At 51.1% G+C, this 18,932-nt stretch overlaps 1 protein-coding gene across 1 annotated transcript in view; it reads left to right on the forward strand.

Moving 5' to 3' along the window:
- Positions 1–3,396: 3,396 nt before the first annotated feature.
- The window catches only part of ZC3H18 (zinc finger CCCH-type containing 18), a 90,070-nt gene continuing 74,534 nt past the window's right edge, over positions 3,397–18,932 (forward strand). The window contains exons 1-2 of the mRNA XM_060253915.1: positions 3,397–3,543; positions 16,613–17,249. Coding sequence (XP_060109898.1) covers positions 3,431–3,543; positions 16,613–17,249 — 750 coding nt within the window. The 5' untranslated portion in view covers positions 3,397–3,430. The remainder of the gene's footprint in view (positions 3,544–16,612; positions 17,250–18,932) is intronic.

Raw genomic sequence — 18,932 nt, forward strand, 5'->3', positions numbered from 1 at the left:
GGTATTTGTATACCCAGATGTCGAATAGATTTTTGGACCCATTTGAAAGGGAAGGCATTTAATAGTTCTGATTTAGAAATTGGGGATAGCACTACACCAAACTTAAAAGGACCAGGCAGGAGGTGATGGGGAAAACCTCAGCTGGAGACCCTGGAGAGCTGCTGCCAGTCTGAGTAGACACAACTGGCCCTGATGGACCGAGGGTTTGATTCAGGATAAGGCAGATTCATGTTGTGGGGTGGGGTTGCGTTTCGGTGGTTGACGTACTTCTTTGCAGGTCTCATTATAGGCAAGAGCTCACAGAGGTGGAGCTCCAAGACCTCTAAATTTTATTGTGCTCCTTTTTTACCCCCCCCCCCAGCATACTTGCTTCTGGGCTCCATTGTTCAAAGCCCCTGTAAGAATTTTGCTGAACACGAAGATTTGACTTGCTTTCTAATAGTTTTCCTCACAAAAAAATAGGAAACTAACTGAAACGTATACAGCAGACAGATGGAAATCATCACCATGCCACTGTGGCCACATAGAAAGTTTAAAAAGTATGATGGGAGTCAGGTTTTATGTTGACAATTCTAATTCAAGAAGCCTTTTAAGGTAGATGCTGAGCTGACCTAATTGAGTACACCTTCCAGTGATATCAGGGATTTGTGGCATATGCAAATGAGTTATAATAATATTTATTTTATTTATTTATTATTTATTTATTACTTTACATTTATATCCCGCCCTCTCCGCAAGCGGACTCAGGGCGGCTTACAGTATCATAAAAACAATCAATTCCATAAAACATATAAAACCATAAAACATTTATCAAGTTAAAAACTAGTAGTAATAATAATAATAATACTTTTTATTTGTATCCCGCCCTCCCCACCAGGGCAGGCTCCGGGTGGCTCACAACATACGAATGTAATATACAATAAAACCATACATAGTAATTACAATTATAAAATCATCATTAAATCATTAACAACTTATATTAAAATTAACATTGTGGTGCTATAACTTAGGTCTTTAATAAAATTCAGTGGCTAAAACATATCCAGCGAAACTTTCTTGGCTTGGTATTAGGTGAAGGCTATTTTGAAGAGGTAGGTCTTACAGGCCCTGTGGAATTGGTCTAAACATCGCAGGGCCCGTACCTCCCCCGGGAGTTGATTCCACAGCAGTGGAGCTGCAATGGAGAAGGCCCGATCCCAGGTGGTCTTCAATCTGGCCTCCTTTGGCCCAGGGATATTCAGCTGGTTCTTTCCAGCTGACCTCAGCATTCTCTGGGGCTCATATGGGGAGAGACGGTCCCTCAAGTAGGCAGGTCCTCGGCCATATAGGGCTTTAAAGGTGATAACCAGCACTTTGTAACGGACTCTGTACACCACTGGCAGCCAGTGCAGTCCGCACAGCCCCGGCTGTATGTGCTCCTATCTTGGGAGTCCCAACAGCAGCCTAGCCGCCGCGTTCTGCACCAGCTGCAGCCACCGAGTTCGGCACAAGGGCAGCCCCATGTAGAGAAGTTACAGTAGTCCAGTCTCGAGGTGACCATAGCATGGATCACCGTTGCTAGGTCCCGGTGCTCCAGGAAGAGGGCCAACTGCTTCGCCCGTCGAAGGTGAAAGAACGCGGACTTGGCAGTGGCCGCTATCTGTGCCTCCATTGATAATGAAGGCTCCAGAAGAACCCCCAAGCTCTTGACCCTATGGGCCGCTTTCAGCAGCACACAGTCAAAAACCGGAAGGGGGATTTCCCTTCCTGGGGCACCGCGGCCCAAGCAAAGGACCTCTGTCTTCGTTGGATTCAACTTCAGCCCACTCAGCCTGAGCCAACCTGCCACGGCCTGCAATGCTAGGTCCAGGTTTTCTGGGACGCAGTCAGGTCGGCTGTCCATTAGTAGATAGAGCTGGGTGTCATCCGCGTATTGATGGCACCCAAGCCCAAACCTCCAAGCAATCTGGGCAAGGGGGCGCATGTAGATGTTAAACAACATTGGAGAGAGAACTGCCCCTTGTGGCACCCCGCACACTAGTGGGTGCCTCCGGGACAGCTCTCCCCCAATTACCACCCTTTGTCCCCATCCATCAAGGAAGGAGGAAAGCCACTGTAAGGCCGACCCCCTAATCCCTGCGTCGGCAAGCCGGCGGACCAGTAGCCAATGGTCGACCGTGTTGAACGCAGCCGACAGGTCTAACAACATCAGCACCGCCACGCCGCCTCGATCCAGATGAGTTGTGCTCAGGGGTCGTTTTGTAGAAAAATGTGGTGGAACTCATTAGCATATGTTGACGCCCCCCAGCCAAAAGCAACCTGATGCAAGAAAGAAGAGCTCCAGGTGAGTAAGGCCTACTTGAGCTGGCTAGAGATCCAGCCAGCCCAAGCAGGCCTCACTCGCCTGGGGCTCTCCTAGGCCGCCCCCCACCCCCAGTCAAAAAGCCAGCAAGCCACCCGCTGCCCAAAATCACATAAGAAGTGGAGAAAGGGTGGTGTGGGCTTCTCCAGGGGTTAATGAGGGCTGCTGGGGGTGTGGCAAAGCCTCTGGTGGCTGGCTGGCTGCCCGCTCTCCTAATCCAGGGAGTGTTATGCAGCTGCACCTATTATTCAATGGACAGGGTAGGTGGGGAGGAAGAGGGGGAACCCTCAGAAAGGTTCAGGAACTACGCTCCTGTGAGCTCCTGCTGAATCTGAGGCCTGGTTGTGCTAATGAGCTCCAGCCCCTCTTTTTCTGCGAAATGACCCCTGGTTCTTTGCACGCAGAAGGTCTCAGGTTCAGTCCCCGCCAACTCCAGTTAAAACGTTGAGGCACCAGGGGGATGGGAAAGACCTCGGCCTGCAACCCCGCGGAGAGCGGCTGCCACCCTGAGCAGACGAGACTGGCCTTGATGGACTGATGAGTCCGATTCAGGACAAGGCAGGTTCACACGTGTTCAACAGCTGGGTTTTTATGCAGCGTCCGAGTTGGGCTACACATTTTTAAAGTCTTTTAAATAACCTTGAAAAAAATTTTCCCCTCCTGCCGCTGCATTTTTGCATTGCTCCATGTCGATGCTGCTCGCCTGACCATGCATGTGCTTAATCATCGCTTCATTAAGGATTCCTTGCCCGTCGGTGGCGCAACGGGGCGGCCCGTCCTGTTCTGCCCGCGGGGCATCCTCAGGGCTCGCGCAGCCGCTGGCCAAAGGAGAGCGCGCACTGCGCAGGCGCGGCCGGGCTTCCTCCTCTTCGATCGAGGCGGCGTCCCGACTGGCCCCCGCTGATTGGCTCCTCGCCCTTCCAAGGGGCGGGGCCGAGCGTCTCCTCGCCGGTCCCCTCCCCCCTTCCTTCCTTCCCACTCGGCCACGCCCCCTCTCGCACGCTCGCTCTCAGGGAGACGGTTCGCCCGCGCCTGCGCACTGGCGCACACGCTCTTCTTCCCTCAGCGGGCCGTCGCCGTCGCGCCCGGATGACATCACGCCATGGCCGCCCCGCTCTGCCGCCGCCAGTAGAGGCCCCGTCGCGCGCGCGCTGCCGCTTCCCGGAACCGCTTCTCCCGCTCCCCCCTCCCCGCCCGGCCAGGTGAGGGGCGGCGGGCCTGGACTCCGAAACCGAAGGAGGAGGCGAGGGCCGGAAGGGGCGGCTGGAGCGGGAAGGGGAGGCCGAGGCCGCCGGGGAGGAGGGGGGCTGAGGGGGCGGGGTGACGTCATCGGGAGCGGTGACCTCGGGGTCCCCTGGGGAGGGTTGCCAGCCTCCAGGTGGGGCCTGGAGATCTCCTGGAATGGCATCTGCGCTCTTTGGGTGGGGTTGCCAGCCTCCAGGCGGGGCCAGTGCTTTTACAACTGACCTCCAGCTGGTAGAGATCAGCTCCCCTGGAGAAAATGGCTGCTTTGGAGGGTGGGCTCTAGGGCATTGGACGACGCTGAGGCCCCTCCCCTCCTCAGATCCCCCCCTCTCCAAGATCCACCCCCAAAGTCTCCAGCCCAGCCCTGGCAACCCTATCCTGGGGGGGTGGGCCTACCCCACAAGGAGGAGGGAGTGGCTGGTCACTGCCAGGGCTGGGTTGTGCCGTGGGGTGGGAGCTGCTTGAGTGGTTTAAAGCAGCAGTCCCCAACCTTTTTTGGCACCAGGGACCGGTTTTGTGGAAGACAATTTTTCCACAGACCGGGTAGGGGGGACAGATGGTTTCGGGATGATACAATTGTGCACTTTATTTTGGTGTGGTGGTTAAGTGTGTGGACCTGGGAGAACCAGGTTTGATTCCCCACTCCTCCACTTGCAGCTGCTGGAATGGCCTTGGCTCAGCCATAGCTCTCGCAGAGTTGTCCTTGAAAGGGCAGCTGCTGGGAGAGCTCTCTCAGCCCCACCCACCTCACAAGGTGTCTGTTGTGGGGGAGGAAGATAAAGATGATTGTAAGCAGGTCTGAGACTCTGAGATTCAGAGTGGAGGGCAGGATATAAATCCAATGTTGTCTTATTATTATTATTATTACTACATTGTAATATATAATGAAGTACTTATGCAACGCTCAGATCGGTTGCTAACAGGCCACAGACCAGTACCGGTCTGGGGGTTGGGGACCCCTGGTTTAAAGGAGGCCTTGAGAAAGTCTTGGAGCGTCAGCAGCAGATCTGCCAGTGGTTGTCAGTCACACAGGTCGGATGGATCTTCCACTGTTGCTAGAGGAGAGCAGGAGGTGGAAGCAGTTGACTTCTTCCTCTGCTTGTGCGTGTTCTGAGGGCATCTGGTTGACCACCATGGGGAGCGAGATACTGGACTAGATGGGTTTGAGGTCTGATCTGGCATGGCTCTTCCACTAGGGAATGCCATCCCACCCTTGGTGGGGGTCTGTGAGACACTTCCGTGGTGGAAAGCAATGAGACAAAACTGGCTTTAGCTTCATGAGGAGGCTTCATAGCCATTGATCAGAAGAGCTTAGGCGCCTAATTTTCATAAAGTGAGAGGGACTTCAAGGAACTTGTTGGAACTGTGCGGGCTGATGGGGCCATGGAAGCATAGGTTTGAGGGCCCTGCAAGGTAAGTTTTGAGTGGGGTTTCCACATAATGGAAGAGGAAACATATCTCTTCCTCCCTGTTGTGAAGAAACCTAATTATTTGTAAAAGTGGAATATAACAACTTGGAACCTAGATGGCACTATGTGGGGTGAGGAGATGGGAAGGTATGAACATTGCTGGGAGGTGGCAGCTAATCTTGAAGAGAACTGCTTGCTACAGTGGCATCTTAACAGAGATAGAGTGACTATAAAGATGCAACGGTTAGGCAGCAGAAATTTTTTCTCAGGGGGAACAGAGCAATCCCCCAAAATGAAGTGTGACCAGTAGGTTGACAATGGTTGTAGGAATGCTGAAGGAGTCAGAGCTCTTATTAGCGCTTATTTGACCTGGAAAGCCTTTATTTGCTCCCAGGTATGGGTTGTTCTTGGAGAATTGAACTAAAAGTTGTCAGAAGGTGGTTCTAAGAAGATGCTAGTAACTTAGAGATTCAGATTTCATCATTATCCACAAAGCGCTTTTAGAGATACATTAAATATTATGTCTTAAGAGACATGCCATTAAACTCAACATGAATAACCTTAATCAACCACAGAGGTTCACTGGGGGTTTCAGTTAAGCCTGACTTCAGAATCCATCAAGCCCTTTCCAGACTACTAATGAACACTTTTTTCAGCCACCGTCTACCTTTGTCCTGCCATTTTTCCGTAATCCTGAGACATAAGGATCTTTTTTTTTAATGCAGAATGGTGTACTATATGTAACTGAATTGGTAGGTGTGAGCTCATTTATTTAAAAGCCTTCTGGATGGAGCAGTCGATGCGTCTTCATCACTGGGGTGTTCAAGTGCTAAAGTCAAACAACATGGTAGAAACTGAGTTGTTCTGCTACTGCCACCAACTATATTTCCAGGTGTCTGTTGCTAAGTGGCAGGGTTGTTTGACCAAGCGGGAGGAACAATATTATTTTACTACTCACTGGGATATGTTTTGAAAAGTGATGATATAGGGCACCCTACCCCTCTGGGTCCCATCCCCTGTTCCTCATGCTCACCTTGAAGGTTGGTTTTGTATTGTTTTGCTATCCAGTCACGGCCAAATTATTGTGACCTTGTGGGGTTTTCAAGCATAGCATGGCTGGGTAATATGTAAATAACCCAACTTGGTGAGTGGAGACTGATTATATAGATTATTAATTTTTTTTAACTAGTATCTGTAAACTTACTGGGAGGAAAGTAGTTCCCGTATGGCTAACGTAACATTGAAGGGGAGCCCTCAGAATTATCAGCAAAGTTTGAAACTGTCTAGTTAACTGGGGTGTCAAACTCATTTGTTACAAGGGCCGGATCCAACATAAAAGAGACCTTGTTGGATCCTGTCAGGCAGGGCCACGTGTATACTTAAGATTAGGTAGCAGAGATATAAAGTTTTTAAAGGACACAGACAAACACGACTAAAGTGGGTTTTTTTTAAACTTAAAATAAACATGCTTAAAACATGAGCACTCGTTGGTCTTAAAGGTGCTTCCTTTGTATCTCTCCCATGGGATCCAAGGAACTGAGCAAAGGAAGCTCTGGCTTTTTCCCTCCCTTCCCAGGGGACCAGGAGGCAAAGGAGCCTCATCCAATGGAGAAAATCCACCTCTAGGATTGCTGTTCTGCAAATGATTCTCCCTAGAGCCACAGGCGGTTCACAGAATCAAAGAGTTGGAAGGGACCTCAAGGAACATCTAGTCCAGGGGTGTCTAACTCATTTGTTATGAGGGCCGGATCTGACATAAATGAGACCTTGTCGGGTTGGGCAGAGCCATGCCGGGCCATGTGTGTACTTATTTAAGATTAGGTAGCAGAGATACAAATTTTATAAACACAGACAAACACAAATATATATATTTAAAAACGTAATACATGCTTAAAATGTTAGCACTCATTGGTCTTAAAGATACTTTCTTTGTATTTCTCCTATGGGATCCGGGGAACTGGGCAAAGGAAGCTCTGGCTCTTTCCCATCCTTCCCCAAGGGAGTGTTTGGGGGGAGCCTCAGCCAATAGAAGGAAGAGAGGCTTGGCTCAGTAGCTCTGCTGTGCAATTGAGAGAGCCTGGCAAAGCAAGCTATTCCTCCCCCCTTCCTCCCCAAGGAAGGAGCCTCAGCCAATGGAGAAAATAGGAGCTTTGCTCTGTAGCTCCTGTGTAATTGAGCAAGCCTGGCAAAGCAAGCTGTGATGCAGAAGGAAGCAAGAGAGAAGAAGGAAGCAGATGACAGCCAGTTGCTCGGGGGCCTGATTCGGCCCCCGAACTGCATGTTTGTCACCCCTGATTTAGTCCAACCCCCTTGCACAATGCATGAAATTCACAAGCACCTCCCCCCCACACACACACACTCAGTGACACCTGCTCCACCACCAGAGGATGGGGGGGGGAATCCTCCAGGACCCCTGGCCAAACTGTCCTAGAGAAAAATTGCTGCCTGACCCCAAAGTGGCAAACAGCATTTCCCTGAGCATGTAAGAAGGTTCAAGGATAGTTTGGTTAGCTTCTCTGGGGTAAAATATTCTCATCTGCTCTTTTTTCATTTTCTAGCTTAGTTAATAGCTAGTTTTCTGTTTGCTTGTAGAAGGCTTGCCTGCAGGTAACTTCATTTAAAATGAAGGAGGAAAACGTCATTTAAAAATGAAGGAGAGGACACTTTAAGTTTACCATGCTGGGAGTTAAAGTGGTTAGGAGGAGAATTATCTACTGATGAAATGTGTGCAAGTGTTAACTTTTTCCTGCTAGGGAATTAATCGGAGGTGGGGGGGTGGCTTTGAATTACATTCTCCAGAAACAGCGTTTGACTTTTATCTGTCTATTTGAGCCAGGCCAAGAAACAGTTGCCCCAGCACTGTTCATTAGATGCTTTGTGCATTTTTGGTGAGCTTGTTAATTCTGACCTTTAATTTCTGATGTTTCAAACTGGAAGCCCGCTGTCGTGTGTGTGCTCAGAAGGCAATAATTTCTCAAGCGGTTAAACAGTCTTAAACTCTGGTTGGAAAATAGCTGGGATTGCGAGCTGTTGGTGACGGATGTTTCTGATCTCAGCGTTGCCTTTTAAAATGGCCAATTTGTGAGAAGCCCCATCTAGGCCTCACTTGACTGCCCTGGATGTAATTAACAGGAGGTGATTAGCAGCCCTCTCATCTCGCTCTGCTTCTCATAGCATCACTTCATATGTTATTTATGTGCACCTGAAATGCAGACCTTACCCAAAATGTGATGCATGGTACTTGCTAAGGGACTTTGGGGTGTTTTGAAGTGCTGCTTTAATCAATGAATTAACAACCCCCTCCCCCAGGGCCGACCCTGCCACTAGACAAACTAGGTGACTGCGTAGGGCAGTGGCCTTCTGGGGGCACCAAATTGGGCAGCCCCCTCATGTGACTCAGTGATGTGATCAGCGCGGTGGGGGGATGCACCAGAAGTTAGCGTTGTCTAGGGTGCCAGACAGTGTAGGGCCAGCCCCGCATACACTCCCTCCCCTAAGTTCTGTTTTTGTTCTTCCCTGATAATGCAAATAGACAAAGGTTTATGACATGCTCTTGTGTTGGTGGCTTTTCCCCAGTGTCTCATGTGGTAGCAGTTATGATACAGTGTTTGTCGCTCTTCATCTTCTGCATGCTTTCTCTGTGTTCATCTTTGCTGCCCTTGCAGAGGAAGGCGATTGCCCTGCAGCTTGGCGCCTCTGACATGGCTCAGGCCATCTCTAGAAGGGTCATTTCTGGTGGAGGAAGAAAAACTAAATTGTCAGGCGATACGAAGGGAAGTCTGGTGAAGGGGGTGAGCTCTGGAATGGAGGATCTGCCATGAAGGAGAGGGACAGTGGCTCAGTGGTAGACCATCTGCTTGGTAAGCAGAAGGTCCCAGGTTCAATCCCCAGCATCTCCAACTAAAAAGGGTCCAGGCAAGTAGGCGTGAAAAACCTCAGCTTGAGACCCTGGAGAGCCACTGCCAGTCTGAGTAGACAAGACTGACTTTGATGGACCCAGGAGGGTCTGATTCAGTAGAAGGCAGCTTCATATGTTCCTATTAGGGGAGGGATGATGGCTCAGTGGCAGAGCATCTGCTTGGTAAGCTGAAGGTCCCAGGTTCAATCCCCGGCATCTCCAACTAAAAAAGGGTCCAGGCAAATAGGCGTGAAAAATCTCAGCTTGAAACCCTGGAAAGCCACTGCCAGTCTGAGTAGACAGTACTAACTTTGATGGACCAAGGGTCTGATTCAGTATAAGGTAGCTTCATATGTCATATCATATGTTATATGTTATGAAGGCTCAGGAGAAATTCTCCTTTTGGGCATCAGCATAGCTACGGACTGCAATCCTTTGTACACTTACCTGTTGCGGCTTACCTGGTGTCGCTTACTTTGGAATAAGCATACACGAGGTTGCACTGAGAATCTGGCAAGGACCGAAGAACCTTCATCTTCAGGTCGGCTGTTGCCACTGGAGCTGGGTAGTGGTCTTAACGTTCTGTCCCCAATAAAGAGGAGGGAGCAAAGCAGATAGAACATGGGTTGGTTTTGCTAAGCCCTCCCCACACACCTTCCTCCCCCAGAGGACTCGCCAGGCTTCTTCTAAGGTGTTCCTTTTCAGTTCTCTGAAACTGGTTGTTTTTTTTTGCCAGGTCTCTCAGTGGAAATAGAGGCTTTGCTCTGTAGCTCCTGTGTGATTGAGAAAGCCTGGCAAAGCAAGTTGTGGTGCAGAAGGAAGCAAGAGAGAGGGAGAAGGAAGCAGACGACAGCCGGTTGCTCGGGGGCCTGATAGGGAAGTGTTTTAGAGGAACAGGAAGGAACTGCATGTCCTGAAAATTGGCTCGGACACGCAGGTTAAAAGGCTGCTATCAGGCCCTCGAGCAACCGGCTGTCGTCTGCTTCCTTCCCCCTCTCTCTTGCTTCCTTCTGCACCGCAACTCGCTTTGCCAGGCTTTCTCAATCACACAGGAGCTACAGAGCAAAGCCTCTATTTTCTCTCCATTGGCTGAGGCTCCTACCTTGGGGAGGAAGGCGGGGAGGCAGAGCTTGCTTTGCCAGGCTCTCTCAATTGCACAGCAGGGCTACTGAGCCGAACCTCTCTTCCTTCTATTGGCTGAAGCTCCTCTCCCAGTCCCCTGGGGAAGGAAGGAAAGAGCCAGAGCGTCCTTTGCCCGGTTCCCTGGATCGCACGGGAGAGATACAAAGAAAGCACTTTTAAAACAAATGAGTGCTAATGTTTTAAACGTGTTTTTTTTTAAAAAAAAACTTTCTGTTTGTATCCTTTATGATGTTTATATCTCTGCTACGTAGCATTGCATTTTACGATGCGTATGGCCTCATTTATTTCAGATCCGGCCCGCATAACAAATGAGCTTGACACCTCTGATCTAGAATAATGCCTGCTTTGTACTGCACAGGAAGAGATTGCAGCTCAGTGGTTGAGCATCTGCTCGGCATGCAGACAGTCCCAGGTTCAAGCCTTGGCATCTCCGGTCAAAGGGCTTAGGTAGCAGTGGACGTGAAAGACCCTGGAGAGCCTCGCTGGGACCAGCGGTCTGGATCAGTATAAGGCAGCTTCATGTGTGAGAGCCAGTTTGATATAGTGGTTAAGTGTACGGACTCTTATCTGGGAGAACGGGGTTTGATTCCCTACTCCCATCACTTGCAGCTGCTGGAATGGCCCTGGGTCAGCCAGAGCTCTCTTATCTGGGAGAACGGAGTTGGATTCCCCACTCCTCCACTTGCAGCTGCTGGAATGGCCTTGGGTCAGCCAGGGCTCTCTTATCTGGGAGAACCAGGTTTGATTCCCCACTCCTCCACTTGCAGCTGCTGAAATGGCCTTGGGTCAGCCATAGCTCTCTTATCTGGGAGAACCGGGTTTGATTCCCTACTCCTCCACTTGCACCTGTTGGAATGGCCTTGGGTCAGCCATAGCTCTGGGAAAACCGGGTTTGATTCCCCACTCCTCCACTTGCACCTGCTAGCATGGCCTTGGGTCAGCCAGAGCTCTCGCAGAGGTTGTCCTTGAAAGGGCAGCTTCGGTCAGAGCTCTCTCACCCCCACCCACCTCACAGGGTGTCTGTCTCCTGAGAGCCAGTTTTGTGTAGTGGTTAAGTGTACAGACTCTTATCTGGGAGAGCGGGGTTTGATTCCCCACTCCCATCACTTGCAGCTGCTGGAATGGCCTTGGGTCAGCCAGAGCTCTCTTATCTGGGAGAACAGGGTTTGATTCCCCACTCCTCCATTTGCACCTGCTAGCATGGCCTTGGGTCAGCCAGAGCTCTCACAGAGGTTGTCCTTGAAAGGGCAGCTTCGGTCAGAGCTCTCTCACCCCACCCACCTCACAGGGTGTCTGTCTCCTGAGAGCCAGTTTTGTGTAGTGGTTAAGTGTACAGATGCTTATCTGGGAGAACGGGGTTTGATTCCCTACTCCCATTACTTGCAGCTGCTGGAATGGCCCTAGGTCAGCCAGAGCTCTCTTATCTGGGAGAACGGAGTTGGATTCCCCACTCCTCCACTTGCAGCTGCTGGAATGGCCTTGGGTCAGCCATAGCTCTCTTATCTGGGAGAACCGGGTTTGATTCCCCACTCTTCCACTTGCACCTGCTAGCATGGCCTTGGGTCAGCCAGAGCTCTCACAGAGGTTGTCCTTGAAAGGGCAGCTTCGGTCAGAGCTCTCTCACCCCTACCCACCTCACAGGGTGTCTGTCTCCTGAGAGCCAGTTTGGTGTAGTGTTTAAGTGTACAGACTCTTGTCTGGGAGAGCGGGGTTTGATTCCCCACTCCCATCACTTGCAGCTGCTGGAATGGCCTTGGGTCAGCCAGAGCTCTCACAGAGGTTGGGCTTGAAAGGGCAGCTTCCATCAGAGCTCTCTCACCCCCACCCATCTCACAGGGTGTCTGTCTCCTGAGAGCCAGTTTGGTGTAGTGGTTAAGTGTGCGGACTCTTATCTGGGAGAATGGGGTTTGATTCCCCACTCCCATCACTTGCAGCTGCTGGAATGGCCTTGGGTCAGCCAGAGCTCTCTTATCTGGGAGAACAGGGTTTGATTCCCCACTCCTCCATTTGCAGCTGCAGGATTGGCCTTGGGTCAGCCAGAGCTCTCTTATCTGGGAGAACCGGGTTTGATTCCCCACTCCTCCACTTGCAGCTGCTGAAATGGCCTTGGGTCAGCCATAGCTCTCTTATCTGGGAGAACCGGGTTTGATTCCCCACTCCTCCACTTGCAGCTGCTGAAATGGCCTTGGGTCAGCCATAGCTCTCTTATCTGGGAGAACCGGGTTTGATTCCCTACTCCTCCACTTGCACCTGCTGGAATGGCCTTGGGTCAGCCATAGCTCTGGGAAAACCGGGTTTGATTCCCCACCCTTCCACTTGCACCTGCTAGCATGGCCTTGGGTCAGCCAGAGCTCTCACAGAGGTTGTCCTTGAAAGGGCAGCTTCGGTCAGAACTCTCTCACCCCCACCCACCTCACAGGGTGTCTGTCTCCTGAGAGCCAGTTTGGTGTAGTGGTTAAGTGTACAGACTCTTGTCTGGGAGAGCGGGGTTTGATTCCCCACTCCCATCACTTGCAGCTGCTGGAATGGCCTTGGGTCAGCCAGAGCTCTTACAGAGGTTGGGCATGAAAGGGCAGCTTCCGTCAGAGCTCTCACCCCCACCCACCTCACAGGGTGTCTGTCTCCTGAGAGCCAGTTTGGTGTAGTGGTTAAGTGTGCGGACTCTTATATGGGAGAACGGGGTTTGATTCCCAACTCCCATCACTTGCAGCTGCTGGAATGGCCTTGGGTCAGCCAGAGCTCTCTTATCTGGGAGAACGGGGTTTGATTCCCCACTCCTCCACTTGCAGCTGCTGGAATGGGCTTGGGTCAGCCATAGCTCTCTTATCTGGGAGAACCGGGTTTGATTCCCCACTCCTCCACTTGCACCTGCTGGAATGGCCTTGGGTCAGCCATAGCTCTGGGAAAACCGGGTTTGATTCCCCACTCCTCCACTTGCACCTGCTAGCATGGCCTTGGGTCAGCCCCAGCTCTCACAGAGGTTGTCCTTGAAAGGGCAGCTTCGGTCAGAGCTCTCTCTCCCCCACCCACCTCACAGGGTGTCTGTCTCCTGAGAGCCAGTTTTGTGTAGTGGTTAAGTGTACAGACTCTTATCTGGGAGAGCGGGGTTTGATTCCCCACTCCCATCACTTGCAGCTGCTGCAATGGCCTTGGGTCAGCCAGAGCTCTCACAGAGGTTGGGCTTGAAAGGGCAGCTTCCGTCAGAGCTCTTACCCCCACCCACCTCACAGGGTGTCTGTCTCCTGAGAGCCAGTTTGGTGTAGTGGTTAAGTGTGCGGACTCTTATCTGGGAGAACGGGGTTTGATTCCCTACTCCCATCACTTGCAGCTGCTGGAATGGCCTTGGGTCAGCCAGAGCTCTCTTATCTGGGAGAACAGGGTTTGATTCCCCACTCCTCCACTTGCAGCTGCTGGAATGGCCTTTGGTCAGCCAGAGCTCTCTTATCTGGGAGAACGGGGTTTGATTCCCCACTCCTCCACTTGCAGCTGCTGGAATGGCCTTGGGTCAGCCAGAGCTCTCTTATCTGGGAGAACGGGGTTTGATTCCCCACTCCTCCACTTGCAGCTGCTGAAATGGCCTTGGGTCAGCCATAGCTCTCTTATCTGGGAGAACCGGGTTTGATTCCCCACTCCTCCACTTGCACCTGCTGGAATGGCCTTGGGTCAGCCATAGCTCTGGGAAAACCGGGTTTGATTCCCCACTCCTCCACTTGCACCTGCTAGCATGGCCTTGGGTCAGCCAGAGCTCTCACAGAGGTTGTCCTTGAAAGGGCAGCTTCCGTCAGAGCTCTTACCCCCACCCACCTCACAGGGTGTCTGTCTCCTGAGAGCCAGTTTGGTGTAGTGGTTAAGTGTGTGGACTCTTATCTGGGAGAACGGGGTTTGATTCCCTACTCCCATCACTTGCAGCTGCTGGAATGGCCTTGGGTCAGCCAGAGCTCTCTTATCTGGGAGAACGGGGTTTGATTCCCCACTCCTCCACTTGCAGCTGCTGGAATGGGCTTGGGTCAGCCATAGCTCTCTTATCTGGCAGAACCGGGTTTGATTCCCCACTCCTCCACTTGCACCTGCTGGAATGGCCTTGGGTCAGCCATAGCTCTGGGAAAACCGGGTTTGATTCCCCACTCCTCCACTTGCACCTGCTAGCATGGCCTTGGGTCAGCCCCAGCTCTCACAGAGGTTGTCCTTGAAAGGGCAGCTTCGGTCAGAGCTCTCTCACCCCCACCCACCTCACAGGGTGTCTGTCTCCTGAGAGCCAGTTTTGTGTAGTGGTTAAGTGTACAGACTCTTATCTGGGAGAGCGGGGTTTGATTCCCCACTCCCATCACTTGCAGCTGCTGGAATGGCCTTGGGTCAGCCAGAGCTCTCACAGAGGTTGGGCTTGAAAGGGCAGCTTCCGTCAGAGCTCTTACCCCCACCCACCTCACAGGGTGTCTGTCTCCTGAGAGCCAGTTTGGTGTAGTGGTTAAGTGTGCGGACTCTTATCTGGGAGAACGGGGTTTGATTCCCTACTCCCATCACTTGCAGCTGCTGGAATGGCCTTGGGTCAGCCAGAGCTCTCTTATCTGGGAGAACGGGTTTTGATTCCCCACTCCTCCCATGCAGCTGCTGGAATGGCCTTGGGTCAGCCAGAGCTCTCTTATCTGGGAGAACGGGGTTTGATTCCCCACTCCTCCACTTGCACCTGCTGGAATGGCCTTGGGTCAGCCATAGCTCTGGGAAAACCGGGTTTGATTCCCCACTCCTCCACTTGCACCTGCTAGCATGGGCTTGGGTCAGCCAGAGCTCTCACAGAGGTTGTCCTTGAAAGGGCAGCTTCGGTCAGAGCTCTCTCACCCCCACCCACCTCACAGGGTGTCTGTCTCCTGAGAGCCAGTTTTGTGTAGTGGTTAAGTGTACAGACTCTTATCTGGGAGAGCGGGGTTTGATTCCCCACTCCCATCACTTGCAGCTGCTGGAATGGCCTCGAGTCAGCTACAGCTCTGGCAGAGGTTGTCCTTGAAAGGGCAGCTTCTTTGAGCGCTCTCTCAGCCCCACCCACCTCATAGGGTGTCTGTTGTGGGGGTGGAAGGGAAAGGAGATTGTGAGCCACTCTGAAAATCTGAAATTCGGAGTGTAGGGCAGGATATAAATCCAATATCATCTTCTTCTTTTTTATTGTCAAAAACAAAAGGAATTGAAATTTCCCTCTGTTTTGTTTCTCACCTTGGTTTGGAACCTACCTGTGGATTTAGCAGCTCCAGCCAACATCCTTCCTACTAAGAAAGTCTGGGCACCCCCCCCCCCTCTTTCTCAGTGCCCTGTAGACACACTACTTTTGTTTCGGTTACACAGATGGGTGCCATAGATGTGCCAGGACTTTTCCTGCACAGGTACCTCAAGCAGCCCCTTTAATTCCTTTGCTGAGATTCCTGTTGTGTCACTAAAGATTTTGGGACCATTCTGTCAGTACTCAGGCCTCCTAGTGAGACCTGCATGGATGTTGTCTCCATCCAAGGGCGTGGAATATTTGTTAGCAAAGGCACTAGCCCTTGAAAATTTCTGCCACAGCGGATCTTTCAGGTGCAACAAAATACTGTTGTTTTTGCTGCAACTGACTTAACGTGTCTCCCCCTCTGGAATTTTTAATAGCTAGGTATTATTATCTTCCCTGAGCCTTTGGGACAGAAACCCAAGTAATATTTTTACAGCTGCATTACCTTTGTGCCGTGATTTCACCCATTCTGCATTTGGTGTAAGTTTCTGGATATGAATTTAGCTAGCTGTGGGTTAGGTTTCCAAAATGACATTTGTTTATTGTTGCTGCGTTTGCCCGTGGTGATGCTTTGGCAGGGCAGGCGGACGAGAACTGAGACAGAAGGTTGTGTGCCTGGCAATATGAGGAGTAAGGAAAGGCAAGTTGTATAGGGCTGTCCTGTCCATTTTCCAGATCCTGGTCTCTTGATCCCAGCTGTGCACCCAAAGGGGACAGAAGCGTGTATGTTAGAGATTTATGAGAGCTGGATTAGTTGCTCTTCTGGGGAACCCTGGAAGCTGCATTATCTGATTTTCCTTTGCTTCCTAGGAGAAGAGGACAGCCAGGTTTACAGTTGTAGTCTAAACAGTGCCCTGCCAGGTATTGAGAGCAGGTTTGGTGTGGTGGTTAAATGTGCGGACTCTTCTGGGAGAACCGGGTTTGATTCCCCACTCCTCCACTTGCAGCTGCTAGAATAGCCTTGGGTCACCCGTAGCTCTTGCAGAGTTGTCTTTGAAAGGGGCAGCTTCTGTCAGAGCTCTCTCAGCCCCACCCACCTCACAGGGCGTCTGTTGTGGGGGAAGAAGATAAAGGAGATTGTAAGCTGCTCTGAGACTCTGATTTAGAGAGAAGGGCAGGGTATAAATTTACGGTTGTTGTCTTCTTCTTCTTCAGATATCTGAAATTGCACCACTAAAAAGTAGGCCTGAAGTGCGATTGTAACTTTGACTTCAGCTGGGGATTATTTGAGCATTACTGTATTGAACCAAGGAAGAAGACAAGCTAGAAATGTTTTATTAAATAAATAAAATATTTTTCCTCTATTTCCCCCCCCCTTACAGAAACGAGCAGGCCCACATGGATGTTTCTGAAAGCCCAGAGCAAACCCCCCGCTCTCCCAATGAGAAGGAGGAAGAGGAGGAGGAAGAAGAGCAGCAGCTGTCCGATGACAAAATCCTGAAAGAGAGCAGCTCAGAGCCAGAGCAGGACGGAGAGGGAGGGCAGGATGCCCGTTTGGGAGAAGAGGAGGAAGAAGCGACCAAAGCGTTGAGCCAGGAGGAAGAGGAGGAAGAGGAGGAGAACCACTCCGAGGAAGAGGACCGCTTAAGTGAAGCCAAGTCTCCAGATTCCGAAAACAACGAACCCAACAGGGAGCCGAAGGGCTCTTTGGGCATCAAGGAGGAGGAAGAGAGAACAAACGACCTCGGCGACGAAGCCTCCTCCGTCACCCGCGAACTGGATGAGCACGAGTTGGACTATGACGAGGAGGTTCCGGAGGAGCCGAGCACCGTCGCTGCCGACGATGAGACCGACAAGGCCGGGGGAGAGGAGGAGGAAGAGGAGGAGAAGGGAGACGAGGCCCCCGAAGAGGAGAAGAAATCTGGCGCCAAGAGCGAGGATGAAAAGGACGGGCAGGAGCCCCCCAAGGAGAAGAAGAAAGAGGAAGGTGACGGAGAAATTGATGACGGCGAGATTGATGTAAGTCCCGGATTCTTCCTTCCAGCTCGGGTTCTGTCCCTTTGCGGAGCTGTCTCCGTTAGTGTGCTTTTGATCGAGAGGAGTCATAACCAGTGTTCCCTCTAAGCGGAGTTGGCGTGAGCTAGCTGACAGATTTTTAGCCTCCAGCTCACACATTTTTGTCTTAGCTCAGGAAGGATTAAATCAAGGGAGTTCCCGGCTCAACATTAGGAAGAACTTCCTGACCGTTAGAGCGGTTCCTCAGTGGAACAGGCTTCCTCCTTGGGAGGTGGTGGGCTCTCCTTCCTCTTTTTAAACAGAGGCTAGATGGCCATCTGACAGCAATGAAGATCCTGTGAATGTGAGGAAAGGAAAGGTCACTTGTGCAAGCACCAGTCATTTCCAACTCTGGGGTGACGTTGCTTTCACAACATTTTCACAGCAGACTTTTTACAGGGTGGTTTGCCATTGCCTTCCCCAGTCTTTTACACTTTCCCCCCAACAAGCTGGGGACTCATTTTACCGACCTCGGAAGGATGGAAGTCTGAATCAACCTTGGACCGGCTACCTGAATCCAGCTTCCGCTGGAATCAGACTCAGGTCGTGAACAGAGAGTTCAGATCACAATACTGCAGTACTGCTGCTTTACCACTCTGCACCACAGAGCCGCCCTGTAAATTTAGGGGGAGGTATTTGTGATTTTCCTGCATTGTGCTGGGGGTTGGACTAGACGTACCTGGAGGTCGCTTCCAACTCTATGATTCTGTGCACAATAATTTATGCAGTAGCTCACAACTTTAATACCAGTAGCTCACAAGGTAGAATTTCTGCTCACAAGACTGCAGCTTAGAGGGAACATTGGTCGTAACACTCAAGTTAAGATCTTGAAGTGAGAGGGACACTCCAGGCACCTTTGTTCAGGAAGACTGTGAAATTATCAAGCTTCTAACTGGGCAAGTCCAGAAATGTGCATAATTTGGGGGGAGGGGGCAAAGGTTGAGTTCCTGTCCTTTTCTTGATGCCACATCCCCTAATAAGCAGAGCAGTCATGGCAAAACGGGGATAAATGCCTGTGATGTGAGCTTCCCCACACCTCCTGCTTCTTCCATTTTTTTTCTCACTCTTTGTTTTCTGTCGAAGTTGGGGTCCAGTAGCTCCTTTAACGCCAACAAAATCTTAAAGGCGCTACTGGACTCCAACTTTGTTCTATTGCTTCAGACCAGCGTTGACTGCCCACCTGGATTTATTCTCTGTCAACAATCTGCGCCCCATTTTCTGTTACTGGCCGTTTCCCCTGGGTTTTCCGTGACCCCTTTTAACCTTCTGCTCAGTCTGACCACTTTGGGTGCCTCTTCCAAGCTGCTCAGATGTGATCTGGGCATGCAGTCCACAGTTTGATCCCTTCCGGGTTATATTGCTGTAAAGCCCCTTCCATGGGATTGCTTTGGGAAACTACAAATGATTCCACATTCAGTGGCCAGGCTGTTGCGGGGAGCTGGATGCAGGGATTGTGTCACCTCTGTGCCAGAAGATTTGCACTGACTGCCCTTCTGTTTCTGGACACAATTCATGCTGGTGGTTCTTAACTTTATGTCCCTAAATGGCTTGGGACTTGAGGGGGAGTACCTCCTCTCCTATTGCGAACTTTGGAGTGCTCTCCTCCTTGCAGCCTGCCTGGTGTCCGGCTTAACTTCCTATTTGGTG

This window comes from Heteronotia binoei, chromosome 14, assembly GCF_032191835.1.
Source record: "Heteronotia binoei isolate CCM8104 ecotype False Entrance Well chromosome 14, APGP_CSIRO_Hbin_v1, whole genome shotgun sequence".
NCBI lineage: Eukaryota > Metazoa > Chordata > Lepidosauria > Squamata > Gekkonidae > Heteronotia > Heteronotia binoei.